General features: G+C 39.0%; 1 protein-coding gene across 12 annotated transcripts in view; it reads left to right on the top strand.

The window, feature by feature from the left end:
• RABEP1 (rabaptin, RAB GTPase binding effector protein 1) overlaps positions 1-9,928 on the top strand; it is a 76,658-nt gene extending 66,730 nt beyond the window's left edge. For all 12 annotated transcript variants that reach the window (XM_038376202.2, XM_038376204.2, XM_043499316.1 and 9 more), the window contains 5 exons: positions 105-294; positions 2,355-2,410; positions 3,222-3,320; positions 4,042-4,158; positions 9,313-9,928. In XM_038376202.2, the coding sequence (XP_038232130.1) occupies positions 105-294; positions 2,355-2,410; positions 3,222-3,320; positions 4,042-4,158; positions 9,313-9,414 (564 nt within the window). In that variant the 3' untranslated portion in view covers positions 9,415-9,928. The remainder of the gene's footprint in view (positions 1-104; positions 295-2,354; positions 2,411-3,221; positions 3,321-4,041; positions 4,159-9,312) is intronic.
• The last annotated feature ends 3,063 nt before the right edge of the window (positions 9,929-12,991 follow it).

Here is a 12,991-nt window from a genome sequence, read left to right as displayed (position 1 = left end):
CCACAGGTGATTTGACTTTCTATCTGTGACTGGTATCAGTGTACGTTGCTTTCTATGCATGTGAAAATGTTGTAATTGAAATTTCTTGCTAATCTTCAATTCAGGAACTCGGTGAGCTGGTATTAAAATATCGTGAGGACATTATTAGTGTACGGACTGCGGCAGATCACCTTGAAGAAAAACTGAAGGCAGAAATTTTATTCTTAAAAGAACAGATTCAGGCTGAACAGTGTCTAAAGGAAAATTTAGAAGAAACTCTACAGCTGGAAATAGAAAATTGCAAAGAAGAAATAGGTGAGAAGAGACAAAATCTAGAAAGAGATACCTGTGTGGGAAAATAGATTCTTGAGGACTTGTTTTGGGGTAACTTAAGTCAAATGTATCCATATTATCATCGGAAGAATTCAGTCCAGTGTCCCGTTTGACATGCTTTTGGAAAATGCACAAAATAGTAGGGCAGTCGATTAATCACAGTTAACTCACGCGATTAACTCAAAAAAAATTAATCACGATTTAAAAAATTAATCGTAATTCATCGCCGCTTTAATTGCACTGTTAAACAGTAGAATACCAATTGAAATGTATTAAATATTTTGAATGTTTTTCTACATTTTCAAATATATCAAGAATTTCAAGAATACAAAGCATACAGTGCTCACTTTATATTATTTTTATTACAAATATTTGCACTGTAAAAATTATAAACAAAAAGAAATAGTATTTTTCAATTCCCCTCATACAAGTACCATAGTGAGGTTTTTTATTTGATAGGGAATACTACTAGCATGGTTGTTTTTAGTGGGAGATGCTAGTTCTATCTCATTATTGCTGAAACCACCTCTGTTACTTGCTGTTTTCTGAGGATTATCAGCCCTCTGCTAGAGGGGAAGCAGAATCTTGCAGCTAGATGAGTAAAAATGAGAAGATGAAAAGAATAAGGTGTAAGTCAAAATGTAGGTGAAACAGGGAAAAGGGTGCAACACAGTATTTTTGTTTGGAGTGAGATTAGTTCTGCCAGCCCTGCCTTCCCTGCCGTTAGTTTTATTTACAAACCAGGAGAGGGGGTTTAAAACTTCCCTAATGTGTAGCACACAAAAATGAAATGGTTTCTTTCTCCTCAAATGTTTAAAAAGTAAGGGGATCAAAAGACAGTTCTGTACCATACTAAAATTCAACTAAGACAAAAGGCAGCTAAGTAACCCAGGTGGGAAGTGGTATGTGCTACTCCAGGAGAGCAAGAAGTAACTTAGGCTCCCTGGGTTGGCAGAAGCTGGGAGAAAGAAGAGACACTTGGCTCTGTTTTTAGGGCAGGTTGCCTTTTTCTAAATGTTCTTCAAGTGGGCATGACTTTTTTTTTTTTTTTTTAAATGTTGCAATTCAGTTTTCCTCCTTAATCCATAGCTCCTGAGGGGGAGGAGGTGTGTGTCAAGATTCCTTTCTTCTAACAACTAAAATTTAGCATTTGCTCTTAATCTCAGAAATCCTTCTCCTGCTGCTAACATAATAATAAAAATAATGAACTGTGCTTGATTCATATTAGAGATGCATGTAACCTGCACTGACTGGGTTATATCAGGTACTTATTTAAGTCCCTCTCTTGACCCATTGTCACATTCAGTGTAACTCACACTTATAGTTCTATCCAGGACCCTGCATTATTAACATGTTTACTTATTTCAAGGATCTAGTCAGGACATTTAAATAAAGTGTGAACAAGAAACAGCATAGCAGACCAGCCTTACAAAACAAAGCTCTAAATCTTCTTAAAAAAAAAAAAAAAAGCACACATTTTTGCAATTTCACAATAAATTAATTTCATGATATTAATGGTACCTTAAGAACAGCACTGCATGTTCTGGGAGCAAAATTTAATCAGGGAGGGGATGACACTCCCCAAACACTTCTGTGTGTTCCAGACACATTATGGTGTGGCACAAGAACTTGGATAAAATAGGTTGGGCTGAGGAGAAGGCGATTGCCCCTGCCTCTGTTTAATATGATAGGGCTATGTTGGCAGCCGCCTTAAAGGAGATCATTTACCTACCAGAGGAAGATTGCCATGGTCATAAGTTATTGAGAGATGAGAGTTATAAGGGGGAAAATGGTAACTCCCAGAATGAATGAAGAGAAATCTTCAGAACTCATCCTTGCTGGGATCAGTTGGATTACACATTAGCTTTGCAGAGAACGCTGGCTGGGGGTAAACCATTCAATATAGTAAAAAGAGCTTCAGATACATTTACCATGATATAACATTTTGATTTTTTTTAATGGGTTGATGAAAGTGAGATGTAAAATCTGGAGAAGTTAGTGCCTTGATGAAGTGAAAATGTTGTTTTTCCTCTGTTTTGCAGCTTCCATTTCTAGCCTAAAAGCTGAATTGGAAAGAATAAAAGTGGAAAAGGAACAGGTAAGAGTTCAGTTTGAAGATCATTTAAGAATTTTGCAAACTTAAATGTGGAAAATTTAACCTGATAAAATGGTCAGGAAGGAGAATCCCAACAAGGAGACTCATTCTTACTGTTTTAGAATCTCTGTGTCAGTATCAACCCCTCTCATGTGAGAGAAAATAAGCTAATTTTCCTGGCTGGCTCTGCTTAGGTGTTACTAATCAAAATGTATATTTTGTAAAATGACTCTGAATGAGGACACTATCTGACAAGTCACTCATGTCTAGGGAGGTACAAGCAGGATAGTTGGGAATTATTGAACCATATTGTGGCCTTCATGTCACTGTAGCTGTGAAATAGTAGAGAATTTACTTCATTCCATAAAAAGGAAGGAGTGCTTATTCTGTGTAAGAGAGTTTTCTGACCACAGTGTACTTTGCCAGATTGTTGCAAGTTGAGAACTTGTATGCTTCTGGATTTTGAGGAGCAGCACTATCATTTAAAAGAAACAAATAAGTAGACGTTTGGAACTCTGAAGGACAGAATTATAATATAGGCAACGGTGGAAGTCTTTTTGAACTTTAACAGAGGCTCTCCTAATGCTTAAAATTGTATATATTTTCTATACTAATCTTAATAAGTTAAATGTTATTCACTACAGGCATTTCCTTCCAGTTTCAGGCAAGAAAGGGGTGATGGCATGTTTACCTGGGAGTTTCTCTACAAAGGCAGTTACACTGACCTTTCTATGTAAGGTTTTGAATGCCAGGCACCTGTGGAAAAAGAAAATTTTAGAGGGCTTCAGGTAATTGATTTTCTCTGATTTCACAGTTGGAGTGCACCTTGCAGGAAAAACAGCAGCAGCTGGAGAGTCTTCAGGAAATGAAAAACACTCTTGAAGAACAGCTAAAGAAGGAGACCACTGCAAAGGTAACTTATGTTGGTGACTCTGTATGAAAGTAAGTTTTGAATTTGTACAGACACTTGTGTTTTGTCAAGCATAGTGTTCTGAAAGCTCACACTGCTGGTCAAAGTGGGTATTCCTAACAGTAAAGGATGAAACAGAAAGGGGAAGAGTGGATCTCAGGAAATGTCCTGAGTGTGCAAGTCTCCTTAGGGAAGTTGTTGAAAGTTCCATTCCCAGTCATTTTAAAACTGGAGTAACCAGTCTGGATCCCCTGAGACTCTGAATATTTGACATTTCAGGGTTTACTGTAGGGAACAGTACTACACTGGCAGAGGAATGAATTAATTGTGGTCTGATTTCTATACCACCTTGATCAAAACCCAGACAGAAAATATAGTAATCTACCTGGGAGAGAATCATGACCCTCCATTTACTGTCTGATTTCACCATCAGAAACTTGCAGTTAGAGACGTGTGGAAATAAGGTGGTATGGAAGGGCTTTTTCCTACATTAATGAATTAATTGTCACCGTGCCCATACTCTTGGAAACCGGGTATTAAACCTTTTTTTTCCAGATAGGGAAACTGAGGCATGGAGAGGAGAAATGGCTGGTCCAACTTCAGGCAGAAAGACTGTGGAATATACCCAGATCACCTGATTTTCAGACCCATACTTAATCAGAAGGTCCATCCGTGCCCCTTTTGTACATAGTTTAAGCACAACATCAATAACTTCTCTTTCCAGACTAATCTTGAACAGTTGATGTTTGAAGAAAAGAACAAAGCTCAGCGACTGCAGACTGAATTAGATGTCAGTGAGCAAGTACAGAGAGACTTTGTAAAGCTTTCTCAGACCCTTCAGGTAAGAGATGTGTAATCCATCTGTCCCAAGTGTTGCATTTGTTCATGCCCATATGTATTCTGTCACCTCTGTAATTGGCGTGCGGTGTGACATAAAAACTGGGACTATAAACCAATTGATAGTATTGTGAGCAGTAAAGAATTACTAATCTAAGCCAGGAATCCAACTTGTTTTAGAGACTAGCTGGGCTCTTAGTTAGCCTGGATCTGACTGCCTGTCATAGGATCATAGAATATCAGGGTTGGAAGGGACCTCTGGAGGTCATCTAGTCCAACCCCCTGCTCAAAGCCGGACCAATCCCCAACTAAATCATCCCAGCCAGGGCTTTGTCAAGCCTGACATTAAAAATCTCTAAGGAAGGAGATTCCACCACTTCCCTAGGTAACCCATTCCAGTGCTAACTCCCTCCCAGCAGCCAGTAGGGAGTTATTGCATTAAATGGAGTTGTACAGAACTACACAAATAATAGCTCCATGTTCCCTTAACATTGCAGAGATGACCTCATGATGATCCCTCAGTGTATAATTTAGTCATAGTGATTCATCGTGATGTAAATATTCAAGTGCAATGTGAGGAATTTGCATAATCACTCCTAGGCTGTTTGTTTGCTGCTTTTTAAGCTATAGCACATGATAGTTTTTTATCCCTATCACTGAATCATGTGTTTGATTCTAAAAGGAAGAACCTATAGTTGGGCTCAGGAGATCACAAGTTAGCAGAAGATTGATTTTAAAACTTACGGATTTTGGGTAATCTTTCATGCAATGGAGCATGGTTCAGTTTGCATTGCAGTTTCTTAACCATTCAGCCAGATCTCTCATCGGGGTATACTAAGTCTTGTATCCTTTAAATTCTTGTACCAACTGTTCAGTAAAGAGTAACTTAAAAATAAAACTTTATAAATTGTAATTCACGTTTCCTAGTTTAGCTAGTAAACAAAATCAAGAATCTTTGAGCGCCCAATAAAAGAACTCAGCATGTTGCTTGCTGGAGGTGGTCCCCATGGATGGGCAGAGTGGGTTGTTAACACTTTCTCCTACTTGTTTCTGTAGGACTAGGCAGAACAAATATGAGACAATTAAGCTAACATTCTCTGTAAAACTGCTTTTTACTTGCTGTTGTCCTTTTACAAATCCTTGCACTGCATTGAAAATGCATCGGCTCAGTTTCCATAGTGAAAATTTACACAGTTCTTGTTTCAAAATATTCATGTAGCTCCAAAGAGCTACAGTAAAAAGTAGCTACTGTTACTATGTCACTTGCCACTGTCTTCCTGATTCCAGCTTTGTTTGTATGGTTATGTTTGTCACAGGCTTCTGTCTTTGTTTCCTGTGGCTGGACAGTCTTTGTTATGTCACTCCAGTCCCACAGCTATTCGCCTCTTCTGTAGGAATGAGCATGCCCACTCTGACATACTGAACGATTGGTAGAATAACTAGTCAGTGTTTTACGTTCTGGCTCCACTGTGAGTAATACAAGCCCTGCTGTATAATGTATGAGGATTTTAGTTTCTCCTGGGTAGTTGGCAAGAGTTATTTCCTTTCCTCTCCTTGCCCCTGGCGGGTCTGGATGCACTTCTTTTTTCTGTGGACTGATGAGTTCGATACAAGAGAAAACAGGCTCTGTCAGTGGATGATTGTTGTATATCTAAATCAACTAGCCACTAGTTGTCAGGAGTTCCTGATGCTAAGTCCTCTTGATGCCAGGTAGCCCTGAATTCAAGTTCCAGAGAGTAATTTGATATGCAGAAAACATATTAAATACTTGCTACAAATTGTCAAGGCAGGGGTCTAATAGATGTCCTTACATATTTACATAAGTAAAACAAGTTAATTATTTAATAGCTCATTAGTTACACTAGCTTGGAATCACAAGGCCTAGTCTAAAGATAAGAAGAAACCTTATTCAATGAATGAACACATTTATTGATTTAATGAATAAATAATAAGAGTTAGTTATCCACTTGCTTGCTTTACACTCAATTAGAAGGCTTACAGCTGCTGCCATAAATTAATTTCCCTATTGTCACTTTACATAAGAATGGCCATACTGGGTCAGACCAAAGGTCCATGTAGCCCAGTATCCTGTTATGCAAAAAGGTTTTGTTTTGTTTTTGTTTTTGTTTAAAAGAATTAGGCAGGCACAGACAATACTGAAGGGGGTTTATTCACGTACTGGGAAGACTGACAAGCAGCTTCAAAAATATGGTGCCATAGTGGCCAGTTATATACATTATTTTATTAATGTATTTGCATTTATTTGTACATACAAAACCAAACATTGTTACAAGTTTAAAAAAAAAACCAACTCTAAACAAAAATAAAACTAAAAACAGTACATATGTATAAAGGTCATCCTATTGCATTAAGCATCTATGGCTACCTTGTGGGGGAAGGAGGCGGGATGAGGGAGTAGGAATAAGTGCTTACAAATATCTAGTGGGCTGTGAAGGGAGAGTTAGCAAAGTTCTAAAAGCTGAGTTACTGGGTGGGCATTAACCATATAAGCTAAGCTATGTCGTTGCTTTTTAGCAGTTTGTCTTTTTTGCTATAGCTAAATTTTAACTCCTTCCTAACACTGTCTTCCGACAGTGACCAATGCCAGGTGCCCCAGAGGGAATTGAACAGAACAGGTAATCATCAAGTGATCCATTCCCAGCTTCTGGCAAACAGACTAGGGACACCATCCCTGCCCATCCTGGCTAATGGATTCATCAATGGCTATCCTCCATGAATTTATCTAGTTCTTTTTTGAATCCTGTTATAATCTTGCCTTCACAACATCCTCTGGCAAGGAGTTCCACAGGTTGACTGTGCATTGTGTGAAAAAATACTTCTTTTGTTTGTTTTAAACCTGCTGCCTATTAATGTCATTTGGTGACCCCTAGTTCTTGTGTTACAAGGAGTAAATAACTTACTTACTTTCTCTACCCCAGTCATGATTTTATAGACCTCTGACATATCCCCTCTGAGTTGTCTTTTTTCCAAGCTAAAAAGTCCCAGTCTTATTAATCTCGCCTCATATGGCAGCCATTCCATACCCCTAATCATTTTTGTTGCCCTTTTCTGATTCCAATAGATCTTTTTTGAGATGTGGCAACCATATCTGCATGCAGTATTCAAGGTGTGGGCCTACCATGGATTTATACAGAGGCAATATGATATTTTCTGTCTTATTATCTGTCCCTTTCCTAATGATTCCCAACATTCTGTTCATTTTTTTTGACTGCACATTAAGTGGATGATTTCAGAGAACTATCCACAATGACTCCAAGAATCTCTTTCTTGAGTGGTAACAGCTAATTTAGACCCCATCATTTTATATGCACAGTTGGGATTATGTTTTCCAGTCTGCATTACTTTGCATTTATCAACATTGAACTTCATCTGCCATTTTGTTGCCCAGTCACCCAGTTTTGTGGGATCCTTTTGTAGCTCTTTGCAGTTTGCCTGGGACTTAACTATCTTGAGTAGTTTTATATGATCTGCAAATTTTGCCATTCACCGTTTACCCTTTTTTTCCAGAGCTAAACTGGCATAACCTCATAGCATAGACTCAAAGTACAGCAGCAGAAGGGGTTTTTCCATTGCTGTAGGAACTCCTCCTCCCCAAGCAACAGTAGCTAGGTCAGTGGACACATTCTTCCATGGATGTAGCTTCATGTACACTGGGGGTTAGGTTGATATAGCTGTGGTGTTCGGGGGTGTGGATTTTTCACACTCCTGAACACCATAGCTATGTCAACCTAAGTTTTAAGTGTATACCAGGCCTGAGTTGGTTGAACTTTCACACCAAGCTGCTTAGAGGTGTAAGATAAAATGCTGGGGGGTAAGAGGGGGAAGCTACTTTAAAAATATCCATCTTTGGACACACACTTCTGCTGGTTGCTTCTCCTAATGCACACCAAGGGGCTAGAAGACAAAGGTGTATCAGGAAAAGCAATCAGCCAGAGTATGTGCAACCATGGGTGTTTTTAAAGTAGCTCCCTCTAGCAGTTTAACTTACACCATCAGACCTGTATGTGAAGTTGCCCAGAATCAGACACTTATTACACACACTCGTGGAAGGTTCACATCCTCTTTCACATCACCTTTTGAATTTGACTCCTCCTTGCCAGTATGTCACTGACTGGTACATTGATAACCACCAGGTTACTGTGCTTGATAAGTGACCGCAATGAAAAGTGCTAAAGTAGAGGCTTTTTAAACCTAAAATACCCCCTGTTCTTAGATTTGTGCAACACGGATACACTCCAAGGAGAGAGTATTGGGCAACTTGGCTTTTCCACATGTCTAGCTCTTAGCAGAGTTCTCGTCTTTGATTTCCTACACCTAAATGGGCAATCTGTATTTTATTTTCCTGTGGGTTGATGGGATTTAAACAAGATTAGATCCCTACTGCCACTACTCAGTTTTTCCCCAGAAATATTTACCTTGTTTAAACACTTTAATTATCAATCATTTTGTGAATGATTGCATCAAGATGTGTATCAAATATAGAAAATGCTGATGTTTGGAGTAATTCTGTAAGTTCAATGTAGACGAGATCACCTTTCCCATGTTTTGATGTCCTGGGCATCTTTACCAGTCATTCAAAGTATTGCACTTGTATGGTTAAGATTTAACATTTAATGGGGGATGGAGGTATGTGAATCGGCTCAGTGAAGAAATAAAGTTCCATATAAGGAAACAGTTGAATGGTAAAGTAACTGTACATGCTTTTGCCCCTTTTTCACTTGATCTTGAATGAACATACTTGCACCCTCTCTTTAGGCATGCATGGCATAAGAAAGCACTACTGGGTAATACTGAATATCCTAAGGGAAGAACTCTAAAACCATGGCATAAATGGGAGAGGAAACAATTTCAGATTCTCTGGAGGGGTTGGCATCAACTAATGCCATCACTGACTAGAGGCTTACAAACTAAGTTACATGGGCTTTCCAGAGATAGCAAACACGTCAGTTACTGTTAACTGAATTAGACCCTTTACAGACCACAGAGCAGGCCCACTGTTTCATGTGCAGAAGTGGGCAGCGTGGATATGCTGACATAGCATGTCAGAGCAGATAGCATCCGCACTAATACCGTATCTTCCGGTTTGAGAAGTATTGCACACGTTTTACGAGCTCATTGTATTCATTGCTTTTTGTAGGTGCAGTTGGAACGGATCCGGCAGGCAGATTCCTTGGAGAGAATCCGTGCAATCCTGAATGACACAAAACTGACAGACATTAATCAGCTTCCTGAAACATGACACCCTGATGGGCAGGGCTCCAAGGCTGCCTTTGGGGTTTTTAACTCATCTTTATAGCCACATTAATTATTATTTAACTCTAACTGAAAGAGCAGACAATGACAGAGGGGAGCAATGACTGAGTTTGTTTCTAGAGGGGAGAAGGTTTTGCACAGGGCAGGAAGAGAGCACCAGGGAGCCTTGCAGTGTAGAAGAGCATTTTCTAATGGGAACACTAATGGGTGCAGTGGTGTTTTCCACAGTAAGTGGAAACAGTCCTTTACATTCTGAAAAATATTTTTTTTTTTCCTTTTGGCCAACTTAACCTAATATAGAGATCTTGAATATTCCCCCCCAAATACTGTGATCAAAGTAGCTGCTGGAAATCCTATCGTCCCTCAAAAGACATTGAAGAGCAAAGTGATTGAAGTTTTTCTGTTTTGAATAGTCAGTAACAGTATTCAGCTAGCAGACAGCCTGAGGTGTAGTGTGCTGTATGAATATTTTATATTAAAATATGAATTTATTAGCAGGACACTGGATATTGATCTTCTTTCCTAACTCAGTGCTTTTTTTTAAACTGTTTTAGTTGAGCAATCTGAATGCTGTTGAAATGTGATCGATATGAGTGAGCTGTGCGTCTCAGGAGTGGATACAAGTTAATCCAAAAAAATGAATTGATCAGTAAAGAAGGGACTGCAGAGTAAAATTCTGGGGTTAAAGAAATGCACTATTTATAACCTCTTCTTCACAGGTTTAATTTAAAAAATGGAACCATAACTGATCCTTTCTCAATTTTAGAAGGGAGGTATTGCTAGTCCCATATTTGTGTTAAGACTGTTAACAAAACTCTGGGTACCATTTAAGCAACATATAGGGCATTTGCACATCTCTGCTGGGGTGAACGTCACTCTGTGTGAACTAGCTTTTACCCAGTGTAAATTGTAGTTGAAAAAGGAAGATGATTCTGAATTAAGGAAAAATTCAGTCTCACACTCATGCCACATGCAACACGCATTGCATAGCACAAAAGCAGCCTGAACTGCATTATGCTGCAGGTTTTGTTCAAGTGCAGTGCATCTCAAATATGGTGTCCAGATATTGCTTAAAACAGGATAACTCAACTCCTACTCTGACCCTCAACTACACACTAAGGTAACACTATGCAACGAGACTGTGATATTCTACAGGTGCTAGGTTTGGGTTTCTTGTCATACAAAACAGTATTATAACATGACTTAAAAAAAATATTAGAATTCCATGCAGGAGATCAGATGATGATGGCTTTGTACTACTAAGTGTTGCAAATTCTGAATATTTAGACTGGCCCCTGTGATAACTGAACTAGCTCTAGCCTTTGAGAGGCACGGAAGTTGTCAGTTGATCAGTGTTTCAGCCTTTACTAATGAAAAGGTCAGTAGGAATATTAACATTGAGCATCCACAATTCTTAAGTGGGCATATGCACTATATTGTGTGTACACACTTGAAACATTGGGCCTGTGTTTGGCAGCAGGAATCACAGGAAAAGCAACGGGTGTTCAGCCTATATATCCCCTAACATTCTACAATGCAGTGGTGGTGTCGTCGGTCCGGAGATAAAGGTGGGTCAGGTAATATTCTTTTTATTGAACCGACATGTGTGTGTTGGTGAGAGCTTGTTTCCACAAAAAGATATTACCTCACCCACCTTATGTTGCTAATGTTCTACTGGTACTTAAACCTGGTAGCAGTGCTTTAAGGAAGGCAGCTCTTTTATGTGAGCTGGAATAAATATAACATTAAATTCTTTGTAGCACCCATTTGAGGAAACACTTAGTAGCCTGGCACAAAAATAATTCACTTTTGAGGTGAGGTTGCTAGGCTGCATATCCCAAACTGGAAGAAAGCAAGGAAATCATTCAACATCTTTTCTGCACTGAGTCACTTCCTCTTCTCAGCCTCCCTTCTACTACCTCTTGTCAGCCTCAACTCTGTTCATTGTTTTCACTGAAATGGCTTTCATGTAGCTGTGGTGTTCAGTTGCAGATGCTGGCTGTGATGTCTTGCTGCAGTCTTCAGGAAAAGTGAGTGGCTGAGCGGTCAAACTTGCTAGTAACTAATATAGAAATTACAGAATGGAAACTTGCATGTATATGCATGTTGGTATACTAATTTTTTTATAGCCTGGAAAGGTGGCTGTATATAGGGGTACACAGGCTCAGGAAGGGGAAACTAAATGATTAAACTTTGCTTTTACAGAGTGTATTGTGTGATTCACTGCAGCAACCTCATTTCAATATTCATAGCTGTCTGTGAAACAAAAACCTGATGTATTATTTTCCAGTCTCACTTTGCTACTCCATGTTCCCTTTCCCTACCTTGATCTTCTTTCAGAGTATTAGGTACCAATGTTTAAAGGTGTAGTATGGGCATGGGCCCCTTACTGCACACCCTGCCTCTCGCCCTATGTGCAGGATAGAGTGAGTCCAAAAACAAAAGGCTTCTAGCTTTTGTTGAAATCATGGCCCTAGGCAGATTGGCAAAGATGAAGTGGTTGACTGCAGTTCCAACAACTAAGCTTAGAGAACTAGACTGTCAAAAAAACAGAGGCCCTATAGCTGAGCTGCTGTTAGACTGTAAGGATAGTGCTGGTTTAGCCAGAAGAACCCAAAAGGTGTGAGAAAAGTAAGGCACAATTTCAAAAGGAACTAAAATTTCTTCAGGAAAAGTCAAACACAGAAAATTCAGGTGCCCTTTGGAGAGCTGTCTGCCAAAGGTAGGGATTGAATTCAGAATACAAACAAAGCAGCTTAATTTTGCCATAAGTACCACTGTATCTATAACAGACTGTAGCAGGAAAATTATCCCTCTATCATAGAAGCTCCTGGAATCCATTTGATGTGAGGGTGGTTAGTTTTACAGTTCTAGCTAACATACACAGCAAAAAAAATTTAATTTAGAAAATGGACTGTTCAGTGTAGACTAAAATGAAAAATATTCAGTGAGTTTCATAAACTATTCCTAATACTTGTGTAATCTTAATCTGTGCAACTAGAATGTTTTTGTAGCATGTCTAGTACCCCTCCTTTATTTTGGCACTTCTGCATGTGCCATTGTCAAGCAGTGCAGTACTACTTCTTAAAACTTAGCTTGACCATGTCACTTTTAGCAGAAGCAGGGAAAAAAGTCAAGCATCCATATTCAGTCCCTTGTCTTCCTAAAGTAGACATACAACTGGCCTCTAAATTCTCTTTTGATAAAGGCAAACTGAGTGTTTGGAAGTGAATACTGCATTTCAGTGGTATCCTGTGCAATTGTAGATGTAGAATTCTGCTGTCTCCAGAATTCAAATGTAACCATTTGTTAACTGTATTGAAGGTGTGTCCTTATGAAGAAAGTGTTCCAAATTAAACAAAAGCTGCTGAAGTGTGTGTGCTTTTCTGGTTTTTCTAATCTGCTTTCTGCCAGATAGGAAGGGGATTTTTACTTCACCAAGGAAAGTTCTAAGGCCCTAAATCTTGCTTTTTTCTATACTGATTTACACATTGGATAGCTGTAAGCTTAATGAGAAGGGAACTAAACATTTTAAGGAGACAAACTGAGCTTGTAAAAGGATC

This window comes from Dermochelys coriacea, chromosome 17 (genome assembly GCF_009764565.3).
Source record: "Dermochelys coriacea isolate rDerCor1 chromosome 17, rDerCor1.pri.v4, whole genome shotgun sequence".
Taxonomy (NCBI): domain Eukaryota; kingdom Metazoa; phylum Chordata; order Testudines; family Dermochelyidae; genus Dermochelys; species Dermochelys coriacea.
Note: the sequence above shows the minus strand (reverse complement) of the source record. Positions and strands in the feature narration are given on the sequence as shown.